The 17,939-nt window shown below is 32.1% G+C and overlaps 1 protein-coding gene across 2 annotated transcripts in view; it reads right to left on the minus strand.

The window, feature by feature from the left end:
• Positions 1-1,189: 1,189 nt before the first annotated feature.
• ADAM10 (ADAM metallopeptidase domain 10) overlaps positions 1,190-17,939 on the minus strand; it is a 142,173-nt gene continuing 125,423 nt past the window's right edge. For both annotated transcript variants that reach the window (XM_074294631.1, XM_074294632.1), the window contains exons 12-16: positions 17,286-17,469; positions 13,754-13,862; positions 13,024-13,244; positions 2,265-2,391; positions 1,190-1,507 (exon numbers count right to left, since the gene is read on the minus strand). In XM_074294631.1, the coding sequence (XP_074150732.1) occupies positions 1,413-1,507; positions 2,265-2,391; positions 13,024-13,244; positions 13,754-13,862; positions 17,286-17,469 (736 nt within the window). In that variant the 3' untranslated portion in view covers positions 1,190-1,412. The remainder of the gene's footprint in view (positions 1,508-2,264; positions 2,392-13,023; positions 13,245-13,753; positions 13,863-17,285; positions 17,470-17,939) is intronic.

A 17,939-nucleotide genomic window follows, 5' to 3' on the forward strand; every position in this document is an offset into this window, starting at 1 on the left:
AGCAGTAAGCCTGTTAATACATTAAATGCTTTTGCTTTCTTTCCTTAAATTCCAATTATTTACAGCTGCTTAAAAACTAAATTTGTAATGGGACATTGTGCTGTTTCAACTTCACTGCTGTTTAAAGATTTTTTTAAATGTCAGTAGGCCTATCAGTTGATCAAATAATTGTTTTTAGTGGTTATTCATTATCAGTTACAATATGATGAAAAGTGTCCATTTTTGATAAATTAAAAAATAAGCATAACCTTTTCTTTTCCAACAACAAAAGTTTTAGAACAAAAAGTTTTAGAAATCAAAATCAAAACAAAACCACAAAATATCATTTGTTAATTATATATATATATATATATATATATATATATATATATATATATATATATATATATATATATATATATATGTGAGAAAGTAAAAATAAGTAGGCTGCAAACAAAAATCCAACAGGCATAATTTCCAAGAAAGCATGAATAAAATTTCAACTAACTTTAAAAGGCTGAACTGAATAGTTACATGAAGTTTAAAATAAAAAGAAATCAGACTCTTATATAAAAAAGCCAATTTGAAGCAGTATGCTGCATATGCCCAGTTTACATAACACTTCTGTCAACTGTCTCCCTAGAGAGTATTCAGCTGTGTGCTATGTTTTAGCAGCTGTTTGAAAAGATAAAATGATTAGTGGAACCAACTCTTATCATTAAGGGGAAAAACAACAACAACAACAACAAAAAACTGATTCTCATTTCAAAACTGCTGTGTAAAAGCATTATAGAATCCTGGACCATTATACACCACCATCCTCTGTTATCCTGAGTATGTCAATTAAAACAGTAATTGTTTTCATTAATAGCGGAAAAGTTTTATAATACAAAGAAACATCCATATTGCAATTTTTGTTTACAATTGCACAGAGAAGTACAGTGTACGTAAGAAATACATGTCTGCATATAACAAGGTATGTACATTGGCAAGTGATGTCTCCAATGTTGAGGTGGTCTAGCCTCCTAGCCTTAATTGGCAGTTGAAAAATAGATATATATTTCAATTTGTGAATAAAAGTTTTAATAGAGCCATGTTTGCCTGCAAGTGAAGAAAACGCAGCAACGAAGAAAAGGGAACAAGGGGCGCGCAATCATATTCTAAGACTTTGTGCCATTAGATTAAAAATATCTGTCTGTAAGAAAAACATGTTACTTCCTTTTTTTTTTTTTTTTTTTTTTTTTTTTTTAAATTGGAACATTCAGCCATTAAAATTTAAACAACTCCACCTGGGCTGAGGACATAATATCTTGCCTTTTTTCTTCTACTCTTATGCTGAGAGTTTAGTCTGGGGACAATGACTTAATAGGTTTTTCTTTGGAGTGAAGTTTTCCCATTGTAGGCACTAGGAAGAACCAAGGCAAAAGCTGCAGTTAACGTCTCATGTGTCCCATTTGATAACTTTCTCGGGGTCTCTGACGCTGTGGTGGCTGAACTGCTTGGGGAGGTCTCCTCCTCTTTAAAGTGCCTGAGTTATTAAATAAAAGCAAATTAAGCCATGATTTAAAACAAACAAACAAACAACAACAACAAAAACACATTATCCTCAATATACAATTCAAATAAGATAACTTCAGAACACATGTAAAATTTTGTAAAAAGTGTAAGACTTAAGTATAAGTATAAAAACTTAAAAAAATAAACTATAAAACTTAAGATCCTTACATTCTAGTTACAATTCACTAAAAGGATCATAGTTGATTTATTTAAATCATCACTTTATTTGGTAAGGGCATTGTATTGATACGGTTTAATAAGATCTCTAAGGGTATAAAAGTTGACATAGTTCAAACAGAAGAAAGCTGTGTGAATCTGACAAAAATAATAAAAACATGAACATTTAAATCAAAGTATTTTTATAAATCAACAAGTGAATAGTCAACACAGCAAAGGCATCTTAAAATAGTTTGTCACTGCTGTTATAAGACAGTATTCTTAAAATAAATATTCACCAAACCATATATTCAATAGTCCCCATTTCCAATGGCAAAGTATCTATTTAAAATTATTTCTTGTGGCAGTTTTCTCACTCAAGGTAACTTCTTATTAAACAGAGATTTGTGTTACTGTTTGATTACAGGAAGAACTATAACACACACACACACACACACACTCTCTCTCTCTCTCTCTCTCTCTCTCTCTCTCTCTCTCTCTCTCTCTCTCTCTCTCTCTCTCTCTCTCCTTTAAAAAGGGAACAAAAATTTATTTTGCTCATATTGTCTTACCTGGAAGTGGTTTAGGAGGAGGCAACTTTGGATTACTGCTTGGAGTATGAACACTGCATATCTTAATAAACCCAGCCATTAACATGATCAAGGCAATTCCCATAAGCAACACTGCCCACCAGTAAGCCTAAAAATAATAGAAATATTTATTTTCTTTAATAAGTTTACAAAATATTTAATTATATTAGAAGTTTAAGCAAGTTTGCCATAGAGGAAACCTATTCTAAATATCATACTTCCAAACTTGTAACATTTAGTATAAAGCTAACAATTCTAAAATCTTTATTTCTAAAGTAATGCAATACTCTTCACATATTCATAAATGGGTTATTTAACAAATTCATCTTCCTAGAACTCAAGCTGAGAATCAATTAAAAAAAAATCTTATAAGTACTCAAGATTAAGTATCTAGAATATACATACTAAGTTGCATATATTTTAAACATACAATTCAGGAAATAGGGTGACTTAGCAAAAACAAAACAAAACAACACAAAAAACCAAACACTGGTTTAAAATCTTGGCTGTCAATAATTAGCTGTAGAATCTTGGAAGGTCACTAATTTGACTTCTATGAGCCTAATTCCTCATCTGTAAAATGAAGGTAAAATCTACACTATCAATACCTCACTGGGTTTTTGTGAAGCACAAATAAAATAATATACTGCATATAGAATTTAATACAGTATAAAATATTGCATAAATGTCAACTATGATGAGGCCTAGAATAATGAATGCAAAACTGGGTAGCCCTGTTTTTAAAAGGTCATGGGCTTCACAGCATTTAAGTACTTAAAGGAATTTTAAAAAGCACCTAATCTAATCCAATATCATTCTAAAGAGAAGGAAACTGATACTCAAGAGATTAATTATAAATTAGAAAATTAGCATATTAGGAGAGTAGAAGAAAAAGACTACAGCAGAGAGTCATACTAAAAGAAAAAGAACAGACTACAGGGGAAAAATGCTTTTTTTAAAAATGGGCATAACTCAAAAAGCTTATCAATATATTGCCATTTAATGTACAATCAATAGATTCCCAAACCTCAAGAAATCCTAAAAACAACCACATTACAACATAATGATGTCATATTCAGAATGAAGACCCTGAATCCTTAAGATTCTCTTTTAAAAGGTAGTGTGAGAATGAAAAGAGAATTTATTAGACTAGAAGTAGAAATACTAGGTTCTACTCCCAGCTATTACAGTTAATGTGTAATCTTAGTCAAATCCCTTCATCTTACAGAATTTTAAAACTCATTCCTGTTGTTTGTCCTTTATTCTTCAAGATGATAATCCGGAAGTGAAGTCACATCTTGCAAGTGAACTAGATTTAAATCAGGCTGTTGAAAACCACCAGACTCACTCTCTCCTCTTGAGCCATCTGAGTCCAGTGGCAAAATATAGAACAGGACAACTGATCTCCCGGATGTATTGGCAGATCTTGGCTTTTTTAAGTTAAGATCTTTCCCAGGTCTCAGTCTCACTGAGGCTATGCCCAATCAGTGATTAAGTATAGATAAAGAAACATTTGAAAGCATAGTTGTAAATGTATATTTTCTTAAAATGTTAAGCATCCACCTAAAAATCATCAATAAGCATTATTTGTACTTGGAATAACCTACAAGTCTTCTTAGTAAGATCAAGAGTGAAAGAATGTCCACTGTCACCAACATTATTTAATATTACTTTAGAAATGCTAACAATAGCAATAAAAGGATAAAAAGGTAGTTGAAGGAATTAGAATTCTCAATGAAGTAATAAAACTATCACTTTTTGCAAACAGTATGATGGATATACTTGGAAAATCCTAAAGATCCAACTAAATAGTAGAAACAATTAATAATCTGAGCAAAGTAGCAAGGAAGAAATTAATACACTTTGTAAGTTGCCAGCATTTCTATAAATCACCAACAAAACTCTGCAAGAAGAAACAGTAAGAGATACCTCATTTAAAATAATTGTAGACAATATAAAATACTTGGGAATATACTTGTCAAAACAAACTCAGGAACTACATGAACTTAATTATATTATTTTATGCAAATAAAGTCAAATTTAAATAATTGGAGAAGACATATTTGTTGTTCATGGATGGAGAGGGTTTATATCATAAAAATGACAATCCTACTTTTATTTATTCAATGCCTTCTCAAATAACTACAAAATTATTTTACTAAAAAAGAAAGACTAAAACAAAATTCAGTTTAAAAAAAAAGGGCAAGAATTTCAAAAAGAACTAATGAAAAAATGTAAAGGAGGGAGGTCTAGCAGTACCACATCTTATGGATAGGAAAACAAATTTATGAATGGTCACAAAATACAGAGCACAGTGGAGAATAAAATGGATTTGATTACATTAAATTAAAAACATTTTGTGCAAATAAAGCCGATGTAGGCAAGATTAGAAGGAAAAGAGAAAACCGGGAAAGAATTTTATACACAATTTCCCAGATAAAGATCTCATTTCTCAAATATATAAAGAACTTTGTCAAATCTATAAAAATGAGTCATTCCCCAAATGATAAATGGTCAAAGCATATGCATATGTAGTTTTCAGGAGAAGTAATCAAAACTATACAAAGTCACATGAAAAAAATTACTCTAAATTACTGATAAAAGAAATGCATATTAAAACAACTCTGGGGTACCATCTAATATTAGATTAACCAAAACATTAGGAGGAAAATGACAGGTTGGAAGGAAAATGGAAAAATTGGCACATTAATACACTCTTTGGTGGAATCATAAACTGATTTAATCATTTTAGAGAGCAATACAGAATTCTATCCAAAGAGTTATAAAAAATGTAAACACAGTGACCCAGTAATACCAACATTAGATCTGTTTCCCCAGAAAATTATAGAGAATAAGGAAAAGACCCTATATGTTCTAAAATATTTATAACAGCTCTCTTCTTGGTTGCAAAGAACTAGAAAAAGAGGGGATGGTCCTAGATTGGGGAATAGTTAAACAAGTTGTAGTGTATAGATGAAATACTACTACTATGCTAAAAAGAAATGAGCTGCACAGAAAAACAATTTTTAATATTCATTAATTTTTACATGTTTGTCAGAGGTTGTTGTTTCTCCTTCATTCTTAAAGAGCTCCATGACAATCAGGGAGGTAATGCATTGACATGCAAATGAATTAGATTTAAGTGAGTGAGGACTGAGCAAGGTCACTGGCCTCACTTTCCCCTCTAGGACCACCTGGATCCAGTGGCCACATAGAGATGAAGAAAACTGGAGATGGCCTAACTACATTAATTCATTCTCTGGAGATGGATAGCATTCACATCTTAAGTCTTTGAAAATTATTTTTAATCATTATATTGCTGAGAGTTATGAAGTCATTCAAAGTTGATCATAATACCAATATGCTTTTACATTATACAATGTTGTCCTGATTCTGCGAATTTCATTTTGCATCAGTGCATTGTAGTCTTTCCAGGTTTATCTGAAAACAGCCTGCTTTTATCATTTCTCGTAGAATAATAATAATATTCCATCACACTCACATACTACAACTTGTTCAGACATTTCCCAATTGACTGATATTCCCTCAAATTCCAATTGTTTGCTATCACAAAAAAAGTTGCTATCAATGTTTGTTCATACACAGATTCCTGTTCCTTTTTGAAAATCTCTCTGGGTTACATACCTAGTATTAGTATTAACTGGTCAAAGGGTCTATACAATTTTAGAGCCTTTGGGCATAATTCCAAATTGCTTCTTAAACTTTACATCACTGCTCCATGTGGATCTGTGTAACTGAAAGTGGGGGACAGGGAGGAGGAGTAATCACAAAATTATGATTTACCAGTAATCTATTTTGTAAATCTATATACCTGAGGTAGAATAAAATTTCTTGAGCAAAAAGGAATCACAAGTAGAAAGTTTTAAGAACCCTGCTCTACAGAATTCTCAATCAGTATATTCACCATTCTTAACCTATCCTTTATCACACTAAATGGACATTGCCATTGCCTCAGTCAAACTGAAAACCTGTATGAGACCTAAGCTTAAAAAGGCTAAGGTCTCCCATTGCATCAGGGCTATCTTCAGTTCTCTCAATCTATATTTTGCCACTGGATCCAAATAGTACTGGAAGAGAAAATGAGGCAGGTTGACCTTGCAGACCCCTCCCTTATTTAAATCCAACTCACATGCATGTCATGGAATCACTTCCCTGATGATGACAAAAAACAAAAATCTCTGTGCATAGAGCTGTGGATTCAAATGAATTAATCAATTGGGCAACACAGATCTTTCTACATAATATATCATACCTTTACCTCTGAGTATTCTGCCTAAATGAATGTTAAAAAATAAAAAACATTCTGGCTCTCACCAATTAGTCAACAATAGGTCCCAGAGCAAGCAATTCCCACCTGGATTATTCTTTTGGGCCCAGGTTTAATTCAGAGTAAATGTAAATAGCAACTGTTTTCTGTTTGGGGCAGAAGCCCTAATGGGAACCTCCTGGGCTGGATTTGGAGGGAAGAAGGAATAGGGGAGGGGAGGAATTGGTAAAAGAGGTTATTCTTTACCTCAATTCTTACTTAACCTTAATCACTGAATTGGCTTTGCTTCACTGAAAGAGACCTATTAATGACCTTTACTTAAAAAGGTCAAGGCCTCCTACTACAATCTATAGTTTGCCACTGGACTCAGATGGCACCGGAGAAGAAAGTGAGATGGGTGACTTTGTAGGAACCACCCTCACTTAAATCCAATTCTCTTGTCTGTTATGGCATCTGCTTCTTGATAGCATGATCCCCATTGAGAACAAAGACCAAACAACAACTGTGCCCAGCATACTGTCTGGAACGTAGTAGACACTTGATAAATAGTTAATTAATAATTACTATTCCCATTATAATGGAGAAATTGACATCCTAAGAATTTATTTGTCCAAGGAAATTAATATCAAATGAAAGAGCATGCTAAATTTTATACAAACCATTACTTCTGAACATAGTTTAAGGTTAAAAAAAAATTGTTAAAAGAATATTTTGTTTATTCTTCATGTTTCAACAGCATTAATAATATATTATAAACTACAGGAAATTAGTGAAATTAATGACAAAGAAATTCTATTCCAGAATCCAAATAAAAAATTGCCTTTCCCTCCCCCATACACATATAACACAATGTCATCCATGAATTCTCTATCTAAAGAAATATCATGTGTACTAAATTTTGGGTATGCCCTCTCCACCCCACCCCACCCCACCCCACCCCACCCCCAGAACTGATACATTCAAATTCAAGTTCCCTTCAAAGTATATCATTGTTGTTGTTAGAGTAGTTGTTCAGTCATGTCCTACTCCTTGTGACCCCATTTAAAATTTTCTTGGCAAAAACACTTGAGTGGTTTGTCATTTCCTTCTTTCCCTCATTTTTAGATGTGAAAACTAAGGCGAATAAAGCTAAGTGACTTGCAAAGAATCACACTGCTAATAATTATATGAGGTTACATTTGAACTCAAAAAAATTAATCTTCCTGATTCCAGGTCCAACACTCTATCCATTATACCACACTGTAAGAGCAAACAATTTTTTCCAGAGATTATGCCCTTGTTATTATTATTATCTTTTTGTAATCATCTTCAAAGCCTGAGATGCTTTAACACTGAAAATCTTTGTCTTTGGAGAAAGTATTTGATTTTTCTAACTACCTAAAAGTCACTTGAACCCTGGGTAGGTGAATAAGATAAAAATAGCTATTTAAGGGAGAAAGAAAAAAAAAAAATGTATGATAAGAGATTAGTTAAGACTGATTTTGTACATGTGGTTTATAACCCAGATATAAAAACAATTGCAGAAGTGCTCTCAGAAGTGTTTTCAACAATGGCAACACATTCACTCAACAAGCATTTATTAAGCACTTCCATATGCTTTATAAGTTAATTGTATGGAACAATTTGGAGGAAATAACACTCATTTGAATAGCAAAGAGTGTGTGTGTATGTGCACGCACGCATATAAATTTTAGTAATCTTGTTTTTGGGGAATTTTATTATTTTATAATCAAAACTTGCATAAAATACATAGATCAATCAGTTTTCAAGGTCTTCTCTAATAGTATATCAAAGAAATGTTTCACTCAATATTTTTATTAATAACTAAGTTGAGAGTAGATTTCGACAAATTTTCAGGTAACAAAGGTAGTAGGAATAATGAAAAAAATTAGATGTCAGAATCAATATTCAAAATTATCTTTATAGATTGAAAAACTGAAATCAAGATGGAAGTTGACATGAAGAAATGAAAAATCATGTATATATACTAAAACAAGTATGCACATACCCATCACTATTTATGAGGGTAAAAAGAAAAAAATCAAAAACACCTAGGCTTTTATTTCTAATCAAAATTTAAAGTTTTTTTGTTCTTTTTTGCTAAGGCAGTTGGGATTAAGCAACTTGCCTAGAGTCAAACAGTTAGAAAGTGTTAAGTGTCTGAGACCAGATTTGAACTCAGGTCCTCCTGAATTCAGGGCTGATGCTCTATATTGTACCACCTGGCTGCCCCAACATTTAAAGTTTTAAAATAAATCTAATTTTCACCATAAAAAGCATCCAACAAACAAAAAAGCACTGATGTTTCACACTAATAAAATCTATATTAGCAGCATCCAAAATTCAAAAGACAAACAAAATTTATATAGCACTTTGAGAAATGTAAGGTACTTTATGTGTCTTCAGCCTTGAGAACAAGAGGGAACAAAGGTGAAGAGAGAAAGGAACTGAATAAAGCAAACCACATTCAACATATATGAGGATAAATCAAACAAATTTATCACTAGCAGATTCTCTTCCATTCTTCCATTAATATTTTAATGACTTTTAAGTCCATTTTCAGCAACCATTTAAATGGGTCAAACATAGTAGCATTGGTGCATATTACACTGACTATCCTGTGGATAAAAAAGAGATTTCATGGGTTGAATAAGAATAGTTGGATGGATTTAGCAGCAGGTTAAACTTGTTGGCCCTAAAAAACAATTAATAAATTAATATCAGCTAGCAGGGTCACTTTATTATTATTATTATTGCAGCTTTTTATTTACAAAACATATGCATGGGTAATTTTTCAACACTGAACCTTGCAAAAATCTTCTGTTCCAACTTTTCCCTTCCTTCCCCCCACCCTCTCCCCCTAGATGGCAGATAGTCCAATACATGTTAAATATGTTAAAGTATATGTTAAATACAATATATGTATACATATTTGTGCAGTTATCTTGCTAACAGGATCATCTTTAATGCCACAAGGATATTCTTCTCAACATTTTTATCAATAACTAAGTTGAAGGTATAGCTTGTCAAATTTTTGGCGATACAAAGTTATCAGGAATGATTAAAATGTCAGATGTCCAAAACAACATTTAAAATTATTTCCACATATTGGAATAATAGCCAAATTAAAGGTGATATGATTAACTCTATAAGCTTAATGTCTTGTTCACAATAACTCATTTGCAAAATATATGACTATTAAGATTATGTCAGAAGTTCAAATTGAATCAACATTTTTGGTATGATCAATAATACAACAATCTTATGAAAGGAGAAGTAAAGTATCCAGTATTCAAAAGATGATAAATGAAATTTGCAAAGTATGACCCTTCCACAATATCAAAAGGTCTCTCATTGAAATGGAACTCATATTTGAAAAGGGATATTGACAAATTAAAATTAAGTTCAGAAAACGGTCAGAGGGACTATAAGAAGGTCTAAAACATATGAAAAAGGAATAGTTAAAAAAAAAAAAAAAGGAATACTTTGCCTAGAGAGAAGACTCTCAAGCAGACTTAGAACTATTTGAATGACCGAAAGGGAAGCAAGCTTATTCTTTGTAAATCTAGAGAAAATAAGGGAAGCAAGCTTATTCTTTGTAAATCTAGAGAAAATTTAAAACTTAGAGATGAAAGCAACAGAACGGAAATGATCTTTTTCAAACTTTGCTCTGGACCCCAAAATTTCCAAATTCCTTAAAGAGCCCCTCTCCCCACAAAAATACAAAGAGGTGTAGTGTTCTGGTTGATTTTCTGGCAGTCTCTGGACCATCTTCATTTCCGCAGAGTAATCACTACGAGAATAACCAGGTGTTAAAAGTCCAAATTATTATCTCCTTCACAGTCTAGTTTCCTTGCCTGGGGTCCAGGCTAGCTTTCTTGGGGTCCTCTGGAATGTGTCTTGGTTTCAGGGTGACCACCACCAGTCTCTATCTTGAAGTCTGTACCACTCCGAGAGCTTGTGCTCCAACCTCCAGCCCTCTGTCTTCTCTAAGTCTGTCTATAAGCCCCCTGAGTCTGACCATGGCCCTTCTGAGTCTGTCTGTGGCTCAGACCGGACCTTGGTCTCAGTGGAGACCTGCCACCATGGTGGTATGAGATGGAATGAATGATCTGGCTGAGTTTGTCCCAGCTTATATGTTGTATTTTAATTACGTCATCATAGGTATCAATCTTGTAGAACTACATTAAGTATTAAGTACATGTACATGAACTAGAGAGCTATTAATCACCGTGCTAAACTAGATAACCATTGTCTTATCGATTCTACTGAGTTAGGACCTTAGAAAGAATTTTTGTTTCAAGTACAAAGAAGAAATAAGAAGTACACTCCAATGACTACCTTTCTAGAGAACCATGTGCACTACTCTGTACAATTTTCTCTCTCTCTCTCTCTCTCTCTCTCACACACACACACACACACACACACACACACCCCTTCAAGATTCTTTTAACTGTTTTTTTTCTATCTTTTGAAGGGTGAAATTATCATTAAAACGAAGTAAAAAGTAATTAGTTGTTCTTTTCTGCAGGAGCTCCAAAAGACAGCTAGATAAGTTTCCATATTACTTTTATTTGCCTCTATGCCAGGCTCTCACACATCTAATAACCCTTTCTCTACAGATGATCATTAGAGAGGTCTCCTATGATGAATACATTGATAAAATCTACTAAGAAAGTCAACTCAGAAGAAATTAAAAACTTAAGAATGAAATTCTGATGTCACAAAGGCAATTTCCACAAGAAAAGAAAGGGAGAAATGATTTTAAAAACTGACCAATGAGTGTACAATGAACAGACACAGACCAACTTTTAAAACACAAAAGATGGAAAGGCAGGTAAAAAAAAGTAAATATAAGAGTGTACAACTAAGACAAAGAGTTTATATGTTAATGCTGCAAATGATCTATGGTTGCAAAGTGAAGAACAATAAGAGGCATTTATTTTGTTGCTATTTAGAAATAGAAGTAAGTAGAAAGCTCAAAGTAGGTATGGGAATCACTTATTATGACAGATGGGAGAATGATCACAGGTGCTCAAGTCTTATTTTGCTTGTTTTCTTTGCTGAAGAAAATGAGTAAGGACCAAAAAAAAATATCAACAAGGAACCAAAAAACCAATTTAAGATGGGGGGTGGGGGAAGTGGGAACAGGATGGTAGTTCAAGATAGCTAATTGGCTTTGATAAAGTTCAAGTAATCATAAACAGATGAAATATAGCCAAAAGTATTAAAATAACTTATAGAAATAAATACTAAACCAGAACTAATCAGCTATGAAAAACTATGGAGAAAACAAGCAGTATCTCTTAACTGACAGAGGGCAATTCTTGTTATAGTTTTAAAAAGTTTAATGAAGTCTATAAAATATAGGCCAGTGAGCTTAATTCCTTTCAAATTCCTTTCAATTTTGTAATTCCTTTCAAAATTGTAAAATGTATTATTAAAATAAGTTAGTAAACATTGAGAAAAGGAAAAATGGTCATATCACAAAGAGTCAGTATGACTTTATTCAAAATATTCCATGAAAAACTAACCTCATTTTCTTTTTAAACCAAGCTACTAGATCTGAAAAGTCACAAGAATACTGTAGACAGTTTGTTCAGACTTTAGCAAAACATTCTTTCATACTTTATTTATGGATAAGATGAAGAAATGTTTGCTAAATAATAGTGTTGAGGATTACTAGCTGAATTACTAGGTTAAAAAAAAAAGACACAGAAATTCAGTTAGTTTAGCTTCAACATTAAAGAAAATAATAAAATGTTCAAAGAAAAAAAAACTTACAATTATGATTAATTATTCTTTTTCCCCCCTGAGGCTAGGGTTAAGTGACTTGCCCAGGGTCACACAGCTAGGAAGTGTTAAGTGTCTGAGAGCAGATTTGAACTCAGGTACTCCTGAATTCAGAGCTGGTACTCTATCCACTTCACCACCTCGCTGCCCCATGATTAATTATTCTTGAATAAAGGAAGGGAAATACAGGAAGGAATGGAGAAAGGAATGGAAGCAATGCTGATGAAACAATTTTAAATTCCAAAGAGATAATTTGACAGACAAGTGTTAGTAAGTACTACAATGCTAATTTTAATATATATATATATTTTAAAATCATAATTAATTAATTCATGGTATAATAAAAAATCCCATTTTTCTGTTCATTGCATATGGAGATGTTCAATCTGTATCTATCAAGTTCACAATAATGAAAATTTTAAAGAAATGATAGATATACAAAAAGTCAACTTAAGAGCGAAATATAAATTTACATCAGAAAATTGTTTATAGTGAAACCAATATTAAGAATCAAAACGTTATTTCCTCATAAAAATAGTTATCAACTGCAAAAAATTAAGATCATGATTCCATTATAAGGTATTCCATATTGTAAGGTACACTTAAAATTATCAAAGTTTATTGTAATTGTTTTATAAAAACCCTCAAAGATATACTTACCACAATCCATTCAGCAATGTTTTCATATAGCTCTGGACTAAAAATTGCTTTTTTCAGTCTGGCTAGAGGGCCATCAGCATCTACCAATCTGCACCGCATAAATACATCGCAATAGCCTCTAAAATCATTACAAGGGGATCCAGGTTGCAAAGTGATGGTTCGACCATTAAAGTGTTTATCCCATCGGAGAGACCCTGTACTTGCACAAGATGATGGATCCACTGGGAAAGAGAAAAGATCAAAGACAATCTAAAAATCATATTAATTTTTTAAAATTCAATTCATTTGCAGCATTTTTTGAATGTCTACAAAATGCATTTTTTGGGTACTAATTCAAAACTATATACATTTTATCAATAAAAAGGAACACAAAATGCTAGGGGATCATAAGTGTGAAATGTTTTTGTTCCATTCAGTTTTAATGGAAATACAAATATGTGCATATGAACAAATAAGTAAAAAAATAAGTATTTGATGAGCAGGAGCTATCGATTTAAAAGATTCATGAAAATGACTAAAAATAATGACATTTAAAAAACAAAAGACATGATTTTAAAATATTTTAGAGATCCTATCATTATAGCACAGTTAATTTTGTTAAAATGGATTAATTTTCAAACTATACATTTTCTCCAGTAAAATACTAACAAAGTTCATCAAGTTGCAATTTAGAGGATGATTATAATAAATTGCAAATAAATTATAATAAATTGCAAAATGAAAGTCTTACTTTTATTCATGCAGCAAACATGGCATAATTCTTTATCATCCTTGCCATCAGAACTAGCACATGTGCATTCCTCCAAGCCATGTTTTTCACAGATAGATCCAGCACATTGCTATTGTAGAGAAAAATGAAAAAAATGTTCTTAGGGTCTGCATTTACTGCTAATAATGAAATAAAAAGTTACAGCAATACAATTATTATGAAAAAAGAGGAAGTAAAATTTTTTTGTTTCAAAAAAGAAGTCTTTTACAAAGCACACTACAAATAAAGGCTAGGTCTGAGTCAAAGAGATACTTTTGGAAAGGATAAGAACCACATTAAAAGCAGAGTTAAGAGACCAATTTAAAAATAATATGAACACAGAAATGGGAAAACTGTATACAGGCATTACAATGGGAAATTTTTAGTGTTTCAGCAAAAAGAAATAAAGAAAAAGTTAATTTTATAAACTGTACTTCAAAATATTTATTAATGCAGATATTCATCCACTCACTGATGCAGCTTATAATTCTTCCATGCTTTAACTGATAATTAATGAGTTGCTATGGCCAAAAATATTTATCACTGAGCCAACTTTCTAGCAATAAGCCTCCATATCAAGCAATGCTTAAGTGACGGGAAGCTTTCAAGTCAAATCTATGGTTTAGCTTTTCCATTGAAGTAATCTAAGACCTGAAAGAATGTATGTACTATGTACAAAACTTTTAGAAATTTAAGATCTCTAAAAGCAATCAAACACAAAAACATAATGTTTATTAAATTCAAGAACACAAAATAGTAGAAGGAATTCCTATTTAAATTTTTTTAAAAATTACTGACAAAACTAGAAAGCAATTTGGGAAAAATTAGACCAGTATCTTAAATTGTGTATCATAATCAATCCAAAAGCATTTATATGGTGCTTATTATGTGCCAGGCACTATACTAGGCACTGGGGAAACATGTAGCTAGTCAAAAACTATTTATCAAGTGCCAACTGTATACTAGGTACTAGGGAAGCAAAAAGAGGCAAAAAACAAGGTCTTACTACCCTCAAGGAGCTCACAAACTAATGATGGAGGCAACAAGCAAATACATACAAACAAGCTGTAATCAGGATGGAGAGGAAATAATTAAGAGAAGAAAGAACAAAGAGGGAAATACAAAGAATGAAACAATCATTACTCTCAAAAAGCTTACATTGGGTAAGACTGTGTGTGTGTGTGTGTGTGTGTGTGTGTGTGTGTGTGTGTGTGTGTGTGTGTGTGTGTGTGTGTGTAAATAAATAAATACACACACATACACACACACACACACACAAATGCACATAAATACATAGTAGTTAAATACAAGGTACTTTGGGAGGAAGGCACCAACAGTTTAGGAGGTAGGAGAGAGTAGGATCAGGACATGATTCATGTAAAAGTGATTCCTGAGCTTTTGCCTTGGGGGAAAAAAAAAGGATTCTTACTATAAAATAGATATGAGGAAGCAGCACATTCCTGGCATGGCAAATAACCAGTGCAAAGGTGGATGGAGACAAGAGATGAAATATTGTATGTGAGGAGCCAAGAAAAATACAAATTTGGACACTGGTCAAATAGTAACAATTGTAAAAGCTTAAATTATGATTAGGGTAAAGTAGTAGTACAATATAGAAATAGGGGGAGGGGACCAAGGCGAAATTCATGTAGTATATATAGAATTGAGGAAAGACCAAATTTGATTGTATTGTAAAGAAGAAATAATATCCAATGAGTCCAGAAATAGTTTTGGGGCAAGTTATAAAGAGCTTCAAAAGCTATTCTTTCTGATGAGCCATGTACTCTAAATAGAAAAGGCCACATGACAAATAATGAAACAGAAATTATATTAAATTTTTTAAAAATTAAAATTAAAAAATATATTAAAATAAAATTCTTCTTTCAGGAAGAAATTTAACATGACTTCATCAAACATCTAAGACACAAAGTATCTAAGATATGTATTATACACACATAAATCTACATTAATATAATATTGATATATGGAATTGACCAAAAAAAAATTCTCCAATAGCTAAATGGTCAAAAAATATTACCAATTTCATTAGAAAACAACCATGCATAAAAACAGTGTGAATCATATCCAAAATACTAAAAGTGTTAATCACAAGATATAGTGCTTAAGTATTGCTATTATCATTAATTTATTAATTCAAAAAAGGAAAATGTAAATTAAAACAACTCTAAAGCAAACTGCCAGAGATGATAAAAAGATGGAAATAATCGATGTTGAAAGGAGTGTAGGAAGACAGGTATACTCCTAAAATGTTAGTGAAGCTATGAACTGATCCAGACATTTTAGCAAACAATTTAGAATTATGGAAACAATCACTACTCATTCCTTTTGATGCATCAGTTCTATCTTGAGCTAAACTCCAAAGTCAAAAATAGAAAGGCCACATACATAACATAATATTCTTCATAGTATTTTTTATGGGTACCAAAGAACTGGAAAGTGAAATAGTCGAACAAATTGTTAAATACAAAAGGAATTTTACTGCATTATGACAAATGGTGAAAAATAAATTCAAGAAAACATAGAAGGAGGAATGAAATAAGCAGAACAGAGCACAATATTCACAATGACCACACTAAAGAAAAGAATAAAGAAAGCCAGGTGAATTCTTCATTTTAAAGATCTTGATCCAGTGAACAGACAATGAAACAGACACTTTCCTATACTCAGATAAAGTGAGTGAATATGGATTTAGAAAACTGTATGTAGTAGCTATGTTTCTTAATTGTTTAAATTGTTCAGAAAATTAATCTTACACACAAAAACTGAAAGTTTGCCAGAAAAGCACTAAGAGATAATGTAGAAGCATGTTCAGCAGTTGTAGTATATGATTATGAAGGAATATTATTGTGCTATAAGAAAAGACAAGGGAAAACTTGAGAAGACTTTTGCAGAACTGATGCAAAGTAAAGTGAGCAGAACCAGAACAACAAGATACACAGTAATAGCATTACTATGATGCTAATCAACTATAGAAGACTTTTTGATTTTCTAATCAATTAAATAATCTAAGTTCCAAAGGATTCATGATAAAAGATGCTATCTCCAAAGAGAGAATTGACAGACTCCAAGTATAGACTGTTTATTTCCCTCTTTTTGGCAACATGATTAGTGCAGAAATATGTTTTGCATAGTTTCACAAATATAACTGATATAATAATGCTTGACTTTTCACAAGTTGAGGAAGGCCTACAGGGTAAAGAATTCAGAACTCAAAATTATCCCCTTTAACTTGGGAAACGTGTCAAATGGGAGATATTATAGATATGTAAAGACTAAAAAACACCTACTTCTCAAAGTAAAATTTGAGATATCTAACTCAAATTATATGAATCAGGGACAGCTAGGTGGCGCAGTGGATAGAGCACCAGCCCTGAATTCAGGAGGACCCGAGTTCAAATTTGATCTCAGACCCTCAACACTTCCTAGCTGTGTGACCCTGGGTAAGTCACTTAACCCCAGCCTCAAAATTATATGAATCAAATGTAAAACTTACCCCATTGATGCAAACTTGTGTATGTCTATTACAATCGGTGAAATTTGGTTTAGGGTCAGATGCTGGGCAAAGAGCTTTAATACCATTACATATGCCTTCTTTTGCACAATCAGAATCATCTCGACACTTCTCAGACTTTGACTTGAAATTACACTGTGCAGTACAACAAGGACCTTGACTTGGGCTGGGAAAACATGTTTTTAAATAATGAAAAATATAATCCATTTCGTTACCTATTGTCTACTTCAAGTAATTAGTGAGTTAATAGAAGGAAGAGGAAAGAATACTATATTTAGAGACATAAGAAGATATAAATTCTGTTTTTTCTATTACTTAATACATATCTGAACTAATGTAAGGCACTTGACTTATGTGGGCCTTAGTTTTCTTATCTATAAATTAAAATGACTATGCCAGATAGATAATCTCTGAAATCCTCTTCAGTTCTCATTATGATCACATTTAAATATACAATAAATACACATTTTAAAAAGTATCAAAATCCTACATATACAAACAAAACCAGTGTATTGCCAATAACTTATTATTGAAGTAATTTGGTTAATGGACTAATTTACATGGTTTAAATATAGAAAAAGATGCACACAGAAGTAAGCATAGATGTCTATCACTTAAAGAAAAACAAGACTCTTT

The sequence above is a fragment of the Sminthopsis crassicaudata genome, chromosome 2 (genome assembly GCF_048593235.1).
Source record: "Sminthopsis crassicaudata isolate SCR6 chromosome 2, ASM4859323v1, whole genome shotgun sequence".
NCBI classification, from domain to species: Eukaryota; Metazoa; Chordata; class Mammalia; order Dasyuromorphia; family Dasyuridae; genus Sminthopsis; species Sminthopsis crassicaudata.